Source organism: Coenobita brevimanus, chromosome 73 (genome assembly GCF_032717465.1).
Source record: "Coenobita brevimanus isolate Jiangsu-jjx chromosome 73, ASM3271746v2, whole genome shotgun sequence".
NCBI lineage: Eukaryota > Metazoa > Arthropoda > Malacostraca > Decapoda > Coenobitidae > Coenobita > Coenobita brevimanus.
The window spans coordinates 12905482-12918365 of NC_137026.1; the positions used below are offsets into that span (position 1 = coordinate 12905482).

The window sequence follows — 12884 nt, forward strand, 5'->3', positions numbered from 1 at the left end:
ATCTCATCCTTGGCCTTCCCCTCCCTCTCTCCCCCTCCACCTCACTCACATACACTCACCTCATCAGTCTCTCACTCTCCATCCTCTCCACATGGCCAAACCACCTCAGTGTGCAAAATTACACAATAGCAAAAATTAATTGTTTCTGCATTTTTTTTCTTATAGTATTAAAGTTTTTTCGTAGAGAAATGTGCATTTTTGACCACACACTAAAAAATAAAACCACGGTCATTTCCCATTGGAAAAGTAACAACAGTGTTATAATTTGCACAATTTTTTAGGGAGTTAGGCCACGACCAGGGAAATGAATGAGAAATGGTAGATCGTGCCCAAAGGGTTGAAGGAATAATAGTCTGTGTTGAAATTTTATCCATTTTATATATTTACCATTATTATCCAGTAATAGTGATGAATTTTTGACATTGTTCATTGTAATGGGAGCATCTTATGACTGAGCATTGGTACAGTGAAGGTAAGTCATCCTATTGCTGGTAGACAGTAAGATTAACACCAAAGTAGAGTATCTGAAGTATGGTGTAAGTTGAGAGAGATGGAAGGAATGATATAATGGAGGTGGTAAAGGAAGAACCAGATGTAAAGTTAGAGTGTGAGGTGAGTGACAAAATAATGGAGGTGGTAAAGGAAGAACCAGATGTACAGCCAGAGTGTGAGGTGAGTGACAAAATAATGGAGGTGGTAAAGGAAGAACCAGATGTACAGTCAGAGTGTGAGGTGGGTGACAAAATTATGGAGGTGGTAAAGGAAGAACCAGATGTACATTCAGAGTGTGAGGTGGGTGACAAAATATTGGAGGTGGGAAAGGAAGAACAGTCAGAGTGTGAGCTGGGTGACAAAATATTGGAGGAGGGAAAGGAAGAACAGTCAAAGTGTGAGCTGGGTGACAAAATATTGGAGGTGGTAAAGGAAGAACAGTCAGAGTGTGAGGTGGGTGACAAAATATTGGAGGTGGTAAAGGAAGAACAGTCAGAGTGTGAGGTGGATGACAAATTAATGGAAGTGGTAAAGGAAGAACCAGATTTAAAGTTAGAGTGTGAGGTGGGTGACAAAATGTTCCTCAGTGACAATGAGACTGTCCCTGACACAGTGTCCTCAGCTGAAGTTAAGCAGTTCAGATGTTTAGAGTGTGATAAAGCATTTTCTTTTAAGAACAGTCTTATCCAACATGCAGTTGTTCATTCAGGAGTGAAGAGTTTCAAGTGTGATGAATGTGGTAAACGATTCACACGGAAGAGTAATCTCACCAGACACCTATTAATTCATTCAGGAGTGAAGAATATCAAGTGTGATGAATGTGGTAAACGATTTACACAGAAGTGTGATTTCAACAAACACATATTAATTCATTCAGGAGTGAAGAATTTCAAGTGTGAGGAATGTGGTAAACAGTTTACACAAAGGGCTGGTCTCACTCAGCACCTATTATTTCATTCAGGAGTGAAGAATTTCAAGTGTGATGAATGTGGTAAACAATTTACACAGAAGAGTGATATCAACAAACACCTATTAATTCATTCAGGAGTGAAGAATTTCAAGTGTGAAGAATGTGGTAAACAGTTTACACAGAAGGCTGGTCTCACTCAACACCTATTAATTCATTCAGGAGTGAAGAATTTCAAGTGTGATGAATGTGGTAAACTATTTGCACATAAAATTACTCTCACTCATCACCTATTAATTCATTCAGGAGTGAAGAATTTCAAGTGTGATGCATGTGGTAAACGATTTACACAGAAGGGTGATTTCAACAAACACCTGTTAATTCATTCAGGAGTGAAGAATTTCAAGTGTGATGAATGTGGTAAACTATTTGCACAAAAGAGTAATCTCACCAGACACCTATTATTTCATTCAGGAGTGAAGAATTTCAAGTGTGATGAATGTGGTAAACTATTTGCACGTAAGAGTAATCTCACGCAGCACCTATTAATTCATTCAGGAGTGAAGAATTTCAAGTGTGATAAATGTGGTAAACTATATGCACAGAAGTATGGTCTCACTCAGCACCTGTTAACTCATTCAGGAGTGAAGAATTTCAAGTGTGATGAATGTGGTAAACAGTTTTGTCAGAGAAGCAGTCTCACCAGACACCTACTTAATCATTGTGGTGGGAAGAGTTTCTAGTGTGCTGAATGTGGTAAACGGTTGACTCGGTTGATGTCATCCAACACTGTTTAATTCATTAAGGAGTGAAGAGATTCAAGTGTGATGAATGGGGTAAATAGTTTTAAGTCCTCTCCAATATCAGTTCAGGAGTGAAAAAATCTGAAATGTAGTGACTGGAAAACTGTTCAGAAAAAAATATTATTCACTTGGCAGCTGACTGTTCATTCAGGTGTGAAAACAGTTATATAGTTATGATAAATGTGGCAAAGCTTGTAGAAGAAATCAGGCTTTAACCAGGCATGGTGCCATTCACTAACAAGCAAGGGAGAAGACATGTTTTATCTCATGTTGGATTGCCAATTTAATAGAAAATGTTTAAAAAGTGGGTTGTAGGAAAAAAAAAAAAAACTACTTGTGAGTGCTTAGTTCTGAAGTGCCCCTTTAGCTACTGTTGGTACTTGTGGCACGCCACACCTAATGTAGCGTGTGATACGATCTACTTAGCCAAGACATTATTAACCATGGGTGATAATCAGTGGTAGGTGGGGGCACTCACCATCCATTCACTCGATGTAGTGCTGCTCTTGGATGTCTGCCCATTCCTCTCCTCCATCCTTCATTTCTTCCATCCTCATCTCTCTCCTTCATTCTTTTGTTTTTGATTGGAGATATGAATGGAAAAGAAGGAAATATGAAGGTAGGGGGAGTAGTTGGTGAGTGGGGTGTGCCTGCAGAGATGGATGCGAATGGCAGTGCTTTAGTGGACATTTGTGCCGGGAGGTGGTTGGTGATAGCCAATACCTTCTTCAGGCACAAAATGATCCATAGGTATATGTGGGGAGTGATGAGAAGGGTTGGTGGTGAATTGAATGAATGGAAGGCAATGATTGATTATGCGTGTGTGGATGAAAGGATGAGAAGGTGTTTAATGGAGGCAAGAGTATATACAGGATGGGGGAGTTGACTTTCTGACCACCACTTGGTGGTGGTCAGAATCAAAGTCCAGATGAAATGAAGAAATAGAAGAAGGGAAGGACAACAGGAAATCGTACATAAAAGGAGGGTGGAAAACTTACAAGAGGAGGGAGAAAAGGCAGAATATAAAGAGGGAAGTGGAGGAGCGATTGGGTAAATATGGATTCAGTCAGATGGGGACGTGGAAGGTGTGTGCAAGATATTCACAGAAGAAATCTGTGCAGTGTGTGAGATGGTGTATGGGGTGAAGAGAAGGTGATAGAGGGTGCAGAGAACAGCATGGTGGAATGAAGAGGTGAGAGAGGCTGTGGCACCAAAGAAGAAAGCATATAGTGAGCGGATGAGAAACGGGTGTGGAAGAAGCTGAGAGACACAAGAGACAGTTATATGTAGAGAGGCCAAGAGTGGTGAAAAAATTATTAAGAGAGAGTAAGAAGAGAGTGATGAGGAATTTTGAAGGAATTTGAGTGTAAAGTGGATGTAATATACAGTAAGAAAATATTCTGGAAAGAGGTAAAGAGAGTTAGACAGGCTGCCAAAGAAGTTAGTTGGAGAGTGAAAGATAAAAATGGTAGATTACTAATAGAGAAGGGAGAAAAGTGAGCAGATGGAGAGAACACTTTGAGGAGTTGTTGAACATGGAGAATCAAAGTAATTCAAATTTGACTGGCGAATGGCTTGGAGAAGGAGGGATGTGAGAAGAGAGGAAGAAATCAGTAGGATGGAAGTTGTGGAAGCAATGAAGAATATTAAAATGGGGAAAGCCCCAGGCACTGATAGAGTGTGTGGTGAAATGCTGAAGCATAGGGACGAGATAGTAGTAGAATGGATGTGGAAGATGTGCAGATTGGCCTGGGAGGAAGCTAGAGTCCCAGAGGATTGGAAGTCAGGTATAACTATTCCCCTGTACAAAGAAAGAGGTGAAAAAGAAGTGTGTGGTAATCATTGGGGCATTTGTCTTATTAGTGTAATACAAAAAGTAAATGGTAGGATACTTATTGACAGAGTTAGGAAAATAACAGAGGAATTAGTTGGAGAACAGGGAGGTTTTAGGAAGGGAAGAGGTTGTGTAGATCAGATACAGATTCTTAAATATTTAGTGCAAAAGTTTCTAGAGAAGGTAAAGAAGTTGTATGCAGCCTTCATGGACATGGAGGAAGCATATGACAGGGTGGATAGACAAGGATTGTTGAAAATTAAGACTATATGGAGTAGATGGGAAGTTGTTGAATGCTATGAAGAGTATGTATGAGGGTGCTAAGGCTGCAGTGCATGTGGATAGTGAACTGAGTGAATTTTTCTATTTGAAGGTTGGATTGAAACAAGGATGTGTCAAATCTTCATGGTTGTTAAATCTGTACATGGATGGGGTTATAAAAGAGATACGTGACAGGGCAGTGGATGATGGAGTAGCCCTAGTGAGAGAGGGCAGTGTTTGGAAACACCCTGTACTGTTGTTTGCAAATGATACTGTGTTGTTAAGTGAAGAAAAAGGGGAGCTGCAAGGCTTGGTGAGTGAGTTTGGGAGAGTGTGTAACAAATGGAATCTAAAGGCGAATGTAGAGAAAAGTTATGGCCTTCTAGAGAAGAGAAGTCAGTGAATGTACAGTGACGCTGGATGAGAAGGAAATGGACAATGTGAGTGCATTAAAGTACTTGGGTAGAGTGATAAGAAGGCTGGAAGTTTAGAGGGTAGAGTGCTTGAAAGGATACAAGGAAGAAAGGTTGCTGGTTCCTTGAAAGCAGTGATAAGAAACAGGGAAGTGAGCATGGAAGTGAAAAAGCTACTACATGACAGTATTGGTATACCATCTCTGACATATGGGAGTGTAGCCAGGACCTTGTTGGAGGGATAGAAGTCAAGAGTGAGAGCAGTGGAAATGAGTTTTTTGAGAGGAGCATGTGGAGTCACATGGAGAGACAAACTGACAGATGAGGAAGTGAAGTGTTGTGATGTGCATATGGATGTGATAGGAAGCATTAGGAGAAACACTTAGGTAGTTTGGCCATATGGAGAGGATGGAGAATGAGAGACTGATGAGGAGAATGTATGTGAGTAAGGTGGAGGCCAAGGATGAGATGGAGAGATGGAGTGGAGACGTATATGAGAGGGAGGTGTGAGCTGGGAGCATGGCAGTGAAATGGCGGGGGACAGAGCGACATTGAGGCAATTTGTTTGTGGCTACCCTTTACGGGATTGAGGTGTCTGGCAATAGATACTTAGATAGATTCTTTCATTGCCCTTCTGCCTACAGTTAACTTGACACTCCTTCTTCTGTCTTTCTTTCCTTGATTCTTTCCTTCTCCTTCTGCTTGTGGGTGACTCTACACTGAGTGATGAGCCAAATGGTTTCCTGTACACCACAAAGCCATTTACTATGCTGGGTGTTAACCATATAACCAAATTATGGCACCTGGTGGTTTAATGGGTAATTACAGCACCAGTTGATTGAGCTGGTGCAGGTTTATATCCAAGGGGTGGTTGGGGTTTATTGCTCATATAATGCCACTCAGGGATGAGGGAGGCTGATCACTCTTCTCTTAAATGTCAGGATCAGCTTGCCTAGCCCCGGGGTTATATGCTTCTCATGGGACAGCGTAGGATTGGATGATGAATGAATGAAAAAATTAAATGACAAAATACTGTAATGTGAAACTCTAGATACAGTAAACTCTCGATATACCAAACCCTCTTTTAATGAATTTCAGTTTAAACGACCACTATTGAGTTGGGTGAACATTATGTTCATTTAACAGATTCTGTTTGGTAATAGGATGGACGCACAGGAAACACCCACCAGCATGGTGCCCCCCCCCCCTCCCACACAGGCACTGTATGTGTGCATTAAACACATGTTTAATGTACATGCAGCAGTTATGTACTGTTTGCATTGGTATTTGCTAATATGTAGTACAATATTACTGTAATGTCACAGTTAATGTACAGTGATTTTTCTTTACCCACACTTTCCCTGTAAATACTGAACAGCAAGTGTACAGTAATGTATAGGCAGTGTGCAGTATAGTTCAGGATTTTGGTGGTTATCAATAACTATCTGTGCCAGTGGTGGAATGCATTTTTTTTGTGTGTGTGTATTGTACATGCTGCTGTTTTGTACTGTTTGTTTTACTATTCTCTAATATGTAGTATTTACTCTAATGTAACAGATAATGTACAGTGTGAGTTCCCTTTACCCACATTTTCCTTATAAATTCTGAATGACAAATGAACATGGATTTATCCAAAGCCTACTTGCAGTCTTTTATTGCAGTGATTACTCCCAGAAAGGTTAGAATAAACATATAATTTATCCAAAGCCTATTTGCAGTCTTTATTTGGATTGCAATTACTCCCAGAGAGGTAAGAATAAACACATCAGTTAGTAAATAGAGCATTTATTGAGAAAAGAGCTATTTAGACCTACCTGTATGTTATTGTGCATGAGTATACGCCCGAACAGTGCCATATATTTAACAATTTTTGTTTGCTAAAAGCCACAACCCCTGGGACTTTAGTGAACAGCATGGTGTTTGGCTATAACATCAAGGGTATGGTGCCAGTTTCAGTAGTTGTTATATTGAGGGTGCACTGTATTAGGAGAGGGCTGTTCACTGTGATAGTTGTACAGCAGTACAGGGCATTCATTTAGTACACAATAAAGTGGGCAGCAAGGTGCACTATATCCTGCACAACATCTGTACACAAAACTATTGTACACGTATGTACTGGTGGTCTTTCTGAGCAGCAACTTACCTTTTTTTTAATACATTTCATTATGGGATAATTGTGTTTAAGCATATGGCAAGTGCTCCACCTTGTAGTGAGAGTGAGCTTTAAGTGTTTTTAATTTACTGGGGCAGGTCTAATGGAACACAATTTTTACAGTGATTTTGTCTCAAATTTTTCCTTTATATTTGTCTTAGCAGGCGGGAGGGGGAGGGGCACTTTAACTGCAAGGTAGAGCACTGGCTGGGTGCTTAGATCACTAATGTCAAGCATGTCATGAAAAATAGAAGGCAAAAATCAAGTAAGATATATCACCCTTGATAGCATTAGTACATGATATGTTTGCAGTGCACATTTTTCACCAACACTGTATTTTTTCACCCAAAGTACCATGCACTAGGAGATGTCCAGTGTAATAGGAACAGCTTACATCCAAATAAATGCATATTATGAAGGCATGTAATCAGAGGGTATGATGGAACTAGGCACAAGGGCAAGATATGATAAAGTTTTAATGGGTGTGAAAGAAAAAGATGCGGGAATGTGTTGAAAGTGCATTAATTCATTTATTCATCATAGAGTCCAGTGTTGCCCCATGAGAGGCATAGGAACCCTGGGCTAGGCAAGTTGGTCCTGACATTTAAGATGTGAGTGACCACCCACTTTCATCCCTGAGTGTAGTTATGTGAGCAATAATCTCCAACCATCCCGTAGATATAAACCTGCACAAGCTCAGTCCAATTGGAATGCCATAACCCCTTAACCGCAGGGCGTCACTTTCGTGATGCTCGGGCACAATGGATCATACTGCGGGGCGTCACTTTTGTGATTCTGTGTTATTTTGAATTCTCCCGGGCTTACAAGTGGTGGCTTTTATCAATCTATCAGTACTGCCAATGTCCAACACTAGTCAGCACTCCTAATCTCACCTGTACTCCCATCCATTGTTGACAATTTAGCCATTTTCCCCCATTCTTGACTCCTCTCCATACCTCCCCTCCATTACCCTCTCCTCTCACCTGCCCGGCCGCGCTGCGCTAAGCAAATCTTCCCCGGAATTTTCCACTGATTTCATCCATTGAAATAAGCCCTATGCCCTATTCTTATACAAAATAATATATACGAAAAAGAAATAAGGTAAGTGATAGTGCCATACACCTGGAATTGGCTAATTGTCACCTGACAACACCTCAAGTGTACTCGTTCGCTAATTTCCCCAGATAATTTCCCTTTGAAATATGCCGTATAATCTATTCTCGTAATAAAAATATATATATGAAAGGAAGGGAGAAGCCTAAGTTATATTTACATTCACCTGGAACTACCAAATTTATTATGTATTGTCTAGATTTCCTGCCAATCATTTCATAGCCTATATATTAGCAGCTGTCACCACGCTGACATTGGCAGCCCTTCACTACCCCTAGGCAGCAGCATTCAGTTTACTGTTGTCTTTCAGGGTGAAACCACGTCGGATTCGCGCCTGTCCAATTCTGCCGCTTTTTAGCCCCATGCAAAGGGCTCTGTGACCTCTACCCCTACTAAACCTCGTGTGGAAAGGGGTAAAGGGCTAAGTGACTGCTGTGGAATGTGAACTGGTTAATTTATCAGTGATAATGATGGACAGTGACTACAATCTTTCTGGTGACTAAAACTGTGCAAGTGGAATTGTAAATAATGTGTAAACAGCAAGTGAAAGCAATGAATATAAAAATAACTGAACAGTGGAGAATAGTTTTATAAGTTACTGCAAGTGACAGTGCATAACATAGTGTAAATAAAATAGAAATTTAAATAATGTAAATAAAATAGAGAATGTAAGTGAGTAGTAATATAAGAATACAAGTATATATACTAGGAGTAATGAAAGTGAAAGTTTCACTCTAGCATGTATGAATACTATGAGTTATGAAAGTGAAAGTGACAGATTCGCTTTCAACGCTAGTATACAGGATGAGAAAGTGAATGCTACGTATATTACTGAAAGAGAAATTGAATGCCTACAGTGACAATAAACTACTATTACTGAAGGAAACTTATGGATAAAGACTGCAGATATATAAGAGTGTTATATAGTAATAGAAATATAAAGTATGAGTGTTTTTATGAATAATAAATGACAGAATACCAGCGGCGAACGAGCTCAAGTGGGAAGCTGGTAAATGCTCGTAATTTTCATTGCTTTCACAGGGTTTTTTTTTTTTTGGAGTATGGATTCCAAACTATTTGAAAATCATAGAATAGTGTTTCTAGTGATAATATCAGGCTGTGGCAATCATAGTACGGGGTGTCGGGAAGTGTAAAGTGAAGACTTCGTTATCCAACTTCAGAAGTCTCCACAAGTCCTACGGTACTCAACGAAGGCTCAACAAACATCCCAGGAGAAAGCAGAAGGTATGTGCCATATGCATATTTAATTATAATATTCTAGGACTAATATCTGATTTTTGGCATATATTTTTACAAAGTCTGTCGGAGCGCAAATATCCCAGCGGGACATGCAAGGAGCGCCAAAACATCTCCGCGTTTAGGGGTTAATTACCCAGTGCAGTAAATGGTTTCCTGGTGTACAGGAAACCATTCGGCTTGTCACTCAGTGTAGGGTTACCCGTGGACAGAAGGAAGAGGAATGGAAAGTACAGTGGAGTCTCTTTTATCCGATAATCATGGGACTTTCAAAGTTTCATTTAATCGACTTTTTTGGATAAAAGATACTGTAATAATATGTAGGATACAAGGGAACAGTATTGTACTCACCCATCACCCATTTCTGGCGACGTCTAGCCCACCACCAACACCAGCACCCCAAAAGCCACTCAGCCATTACCGAAACACTTAATGCACTGTAGTAACTACGTATGTAACTGCAGTTTTGTAACTGTAATAGAAACTGTCAACTTAAATAACTCTTCACTCAAATAAACTTAAATAAACCTTCACCAAAACAATTACGTAATTCACTGTAATCAGTTCGAACATATTACCTCTTAAACCTAATTGTTTTTTCATATTTTCTGTTTCCATATTCAATCATTTCCACATCATCCACATCATCTCCCACATCATCCAAATCTTCAGAGGTGGTGGATGTAGGTGAGGGAGTGGGCAACTCGCTAGCAGGGGATATATATGCAACCGTAAACTAACGCTAGTGGCGCGAAATAAACCTGCCGTGTTTGAATTTTTGGATAGATTTCAGATTTTTGCGGTTAATAGAAATAAGAACGTTTTAGTAAAACTTACGGTTAATGGCATATTACGGTTAAAAGAATTTTGTATAAAAGAGACTCCACTGTATAACTATGTTGTTTTTGAGGTAGGATGTGATGATCATTTGTGATGGCTGGATGACACCAATTGGTGGGAGGTGGGGCACTCACCATCCACTCACATGATGTAGTGCCAGTTTGGAGGTCTGCCCTTTCCTCTCTTCCATCCTTCCTCTTCTGTCTTTCTTTCCTTCATTCTTTCCTTTTCCTTCTGCCTATAGGTGACTTTACACTTCCTCTTCTGTCTTTCTTTCCTTCATTCTTTCCTCTTCTTTCTGCCTATGGGTGACTCTACACTGCGTGACAAGCCAAATGGTTTCCTGTACACCAGGAAACCATTTACTGTCCTGGGTGGTAACCATATAACCAAATTATGGTGCCTGGTGGTTTTGTGGGTAATTAAGGCACTCCAGTCAGATTGAGCCTGTGTAGGTTTATATCTAATGGGTGGTTGGGGTTTATTGCTCATGTAATGCCACTCAGGGATGAGTGAGGCTGGTCACTCTTATCTTCAGTGTCAGAACCAAGTTGCCTAGCCCCCGGGTTCCTACGCTCTTCATGGGGCAACATAGGGTTGGATGATGGATGGTTGGATGATGCCACCAATAGGTTTTCAGAGTGTGATCTGCTATGACACTAGATGTGTTGTGCCCATATTATGATGGGACAGTCATTCACAATGGGATGGCATCACAAGCAAGGATTCAGATTGTGATTTAAAAGACAGTGCCCATGTTAAGACAGGACAGTCCTTCACAATGGCTTGGTGTCAACTAATCATGCCCAGTCAAGAGGCTACTTGCAGGGGTAGATTAATTACCAGGCTGAATACCTCACAGCCAAGGCCCCCACCTTTGAAAAAATAAATAAAAATAAAATAAAAATTCAAATAAATTGATAAATGATAACATTACAATGACTGGGATCACAAGACCTCATGATGAGGGCTGCTTCCCTGGGTAGGAGCCCCAATATCTGGTTTAGCCTACAACTGGTGGTCTCACTACAGCCCCCAGAAAGTTAATTTGGCCCTGATTACTTGGGCCTTATTCAAGGAGCGGATGTTAGTCCTCAGGACAGGGTCGACCCATCCCACCCCAGGATGGGGCGGGATGGGTTGACCATCAGTGTCATGGGATGGTACCAATGTGTCTGCTCTCAAAGAAATCCTGATAAAAGGATGGGCTGCTAATGTGAAGACTGGGAATGGTGACCCAAGGTTAGGGCTGACCCAACAAAGGTGGTAAGGGTCGCTGCTGTAAAGATCTGGAAGGAATGCCAAAAGCTGTTAGTCCATCACAGGGCTGAAGCAATGTTCCTGCATCCATATCTACTCAAGGACATCCCTGAGGTGTTCACAGGCCAGGAGATAGAGGGATGTTTAGAAAACCATCTCAGGGTAGCAGTGGCCAAGCATGGCAAAAATGAGACCGTGGTATCTGTCCTGTGGTTAAGCCACGAGGCAATGTTATCCTCCCCATATTTAACCCACTGAGGTCTCCAGGCCACAATCATGGCTGTATTAGCATGGGTCTCCTGGCCACAATCATGGCTGTATCAGTACGGGTCTCATGGCCACAATTGTGGCTGGCCTATTTGCCTGCAACTCAAAACTGTGGCAGGCAGCTGGTGAATGTTATCAGTATTTCTCTCAATATTTATTAATTTCCTGGGTATTACACAACCCAGTTGTGAAGAAATAAACACAGATTTATGATTTTAGGTTAGTAAGAGTGTTTCTCAGTCATTTTGTATACAGAAATGCACTGGCTTGAGACACCACACACCACTTGCTGTGCAGCTTCCCATCGTTATTGTGGCTCGTGTATGGTAAGTAGAACCCTAATATTTTGTAGACAGATGAGTATTAGTTCCTTATGCATGAATGTTATATTGTTTTCTAAATATACAAACCCTGATTTTATGGTAAAAAATGCAGTTTCTCAGGCTAGACTTATATGTGACCTGAAAGGGTTAAGCCACATGATGGTACTATCCAGCCTGTGGTTAAGCCACATGATGGTGCTATCCAGCCTGTGGTTAAGCCACATAATGGTGCTATCCAGCTTGTGGTTAAGCCACATGATGGTGCTATCCAGCCTGTGGTTAAGCCATATGATGGTGCTGTGGTTAAGCCACATGATGGTGCTATTCAGCCTGTGGTTAAGCCACATGATGGTGCTATCCAGCCTGTGGTTAAGCCACATGATGGTGCTATCCAGCCTGTGATTAAGCCACATGATGGTGCTGTGGTTAAGCCACATGGTGGTGCTATCCAACCTGTAGTTAAATCATGTGATGGTGCTGTGGTTAAGCCACATGATGGCGCTATCCAGCCTGTGGTTAAACCACGTGATGGTGCTATCCAGCCTGTGGTTAAGCCACATGATGGTGCTATCCAGCCTGTGGTTAAGCCACATGATGGTGCTATCCACCATATGGTTAAGCCACATGATGGTGCTATCCATTCTATGGTTAAGCCATGGTCACATGGATATATATATTCAATTAATAACAGAGACGCAATAACAAGAGCAATGAAATTTGAAAAGGTGATCACATGAGTAGTCCTGTGCACACAAGGAAAAAAAAAAAAGGCAACTATTTCCAGGTGAGTGCAAGACAAATAAAGGTCGTTTTCTCTATTGAGTTTTACTAATGCAGGCATGAGTGTGAAAAAAAAAAAAAAAGATGAAAAACCAGGATGCTGGAAATCTGGCTATGTTCACAATACAAGAAGTGGAGTATGAGCAGAAAATATTTGTGGATATGTAAGTAGCTTGCCAGAA

General features: G+C 40.9%; 1 protein-coding gene across 1 annotated transcript in view; it reads left to right on the forward strand.

The window, feature by feature from the left end:
• Positions 1 to 12884, forward strand: part of LOC145407480 (uncharacterized) — a 273053-nt gene that overhangs the window by 18519 nt on the left and 241650 nt on the right. Inside the window, exon 3 of the mRNA XM_080278410.1 lies at positions 1173 to 2125. Coding sequence (XP_080134536.1) covers positions 1173 to 2125 — 953 coding nt within the window. The remainder of the gene's footprint in view (positions 1 to 1172; positions 2126 to 12884) is intronic.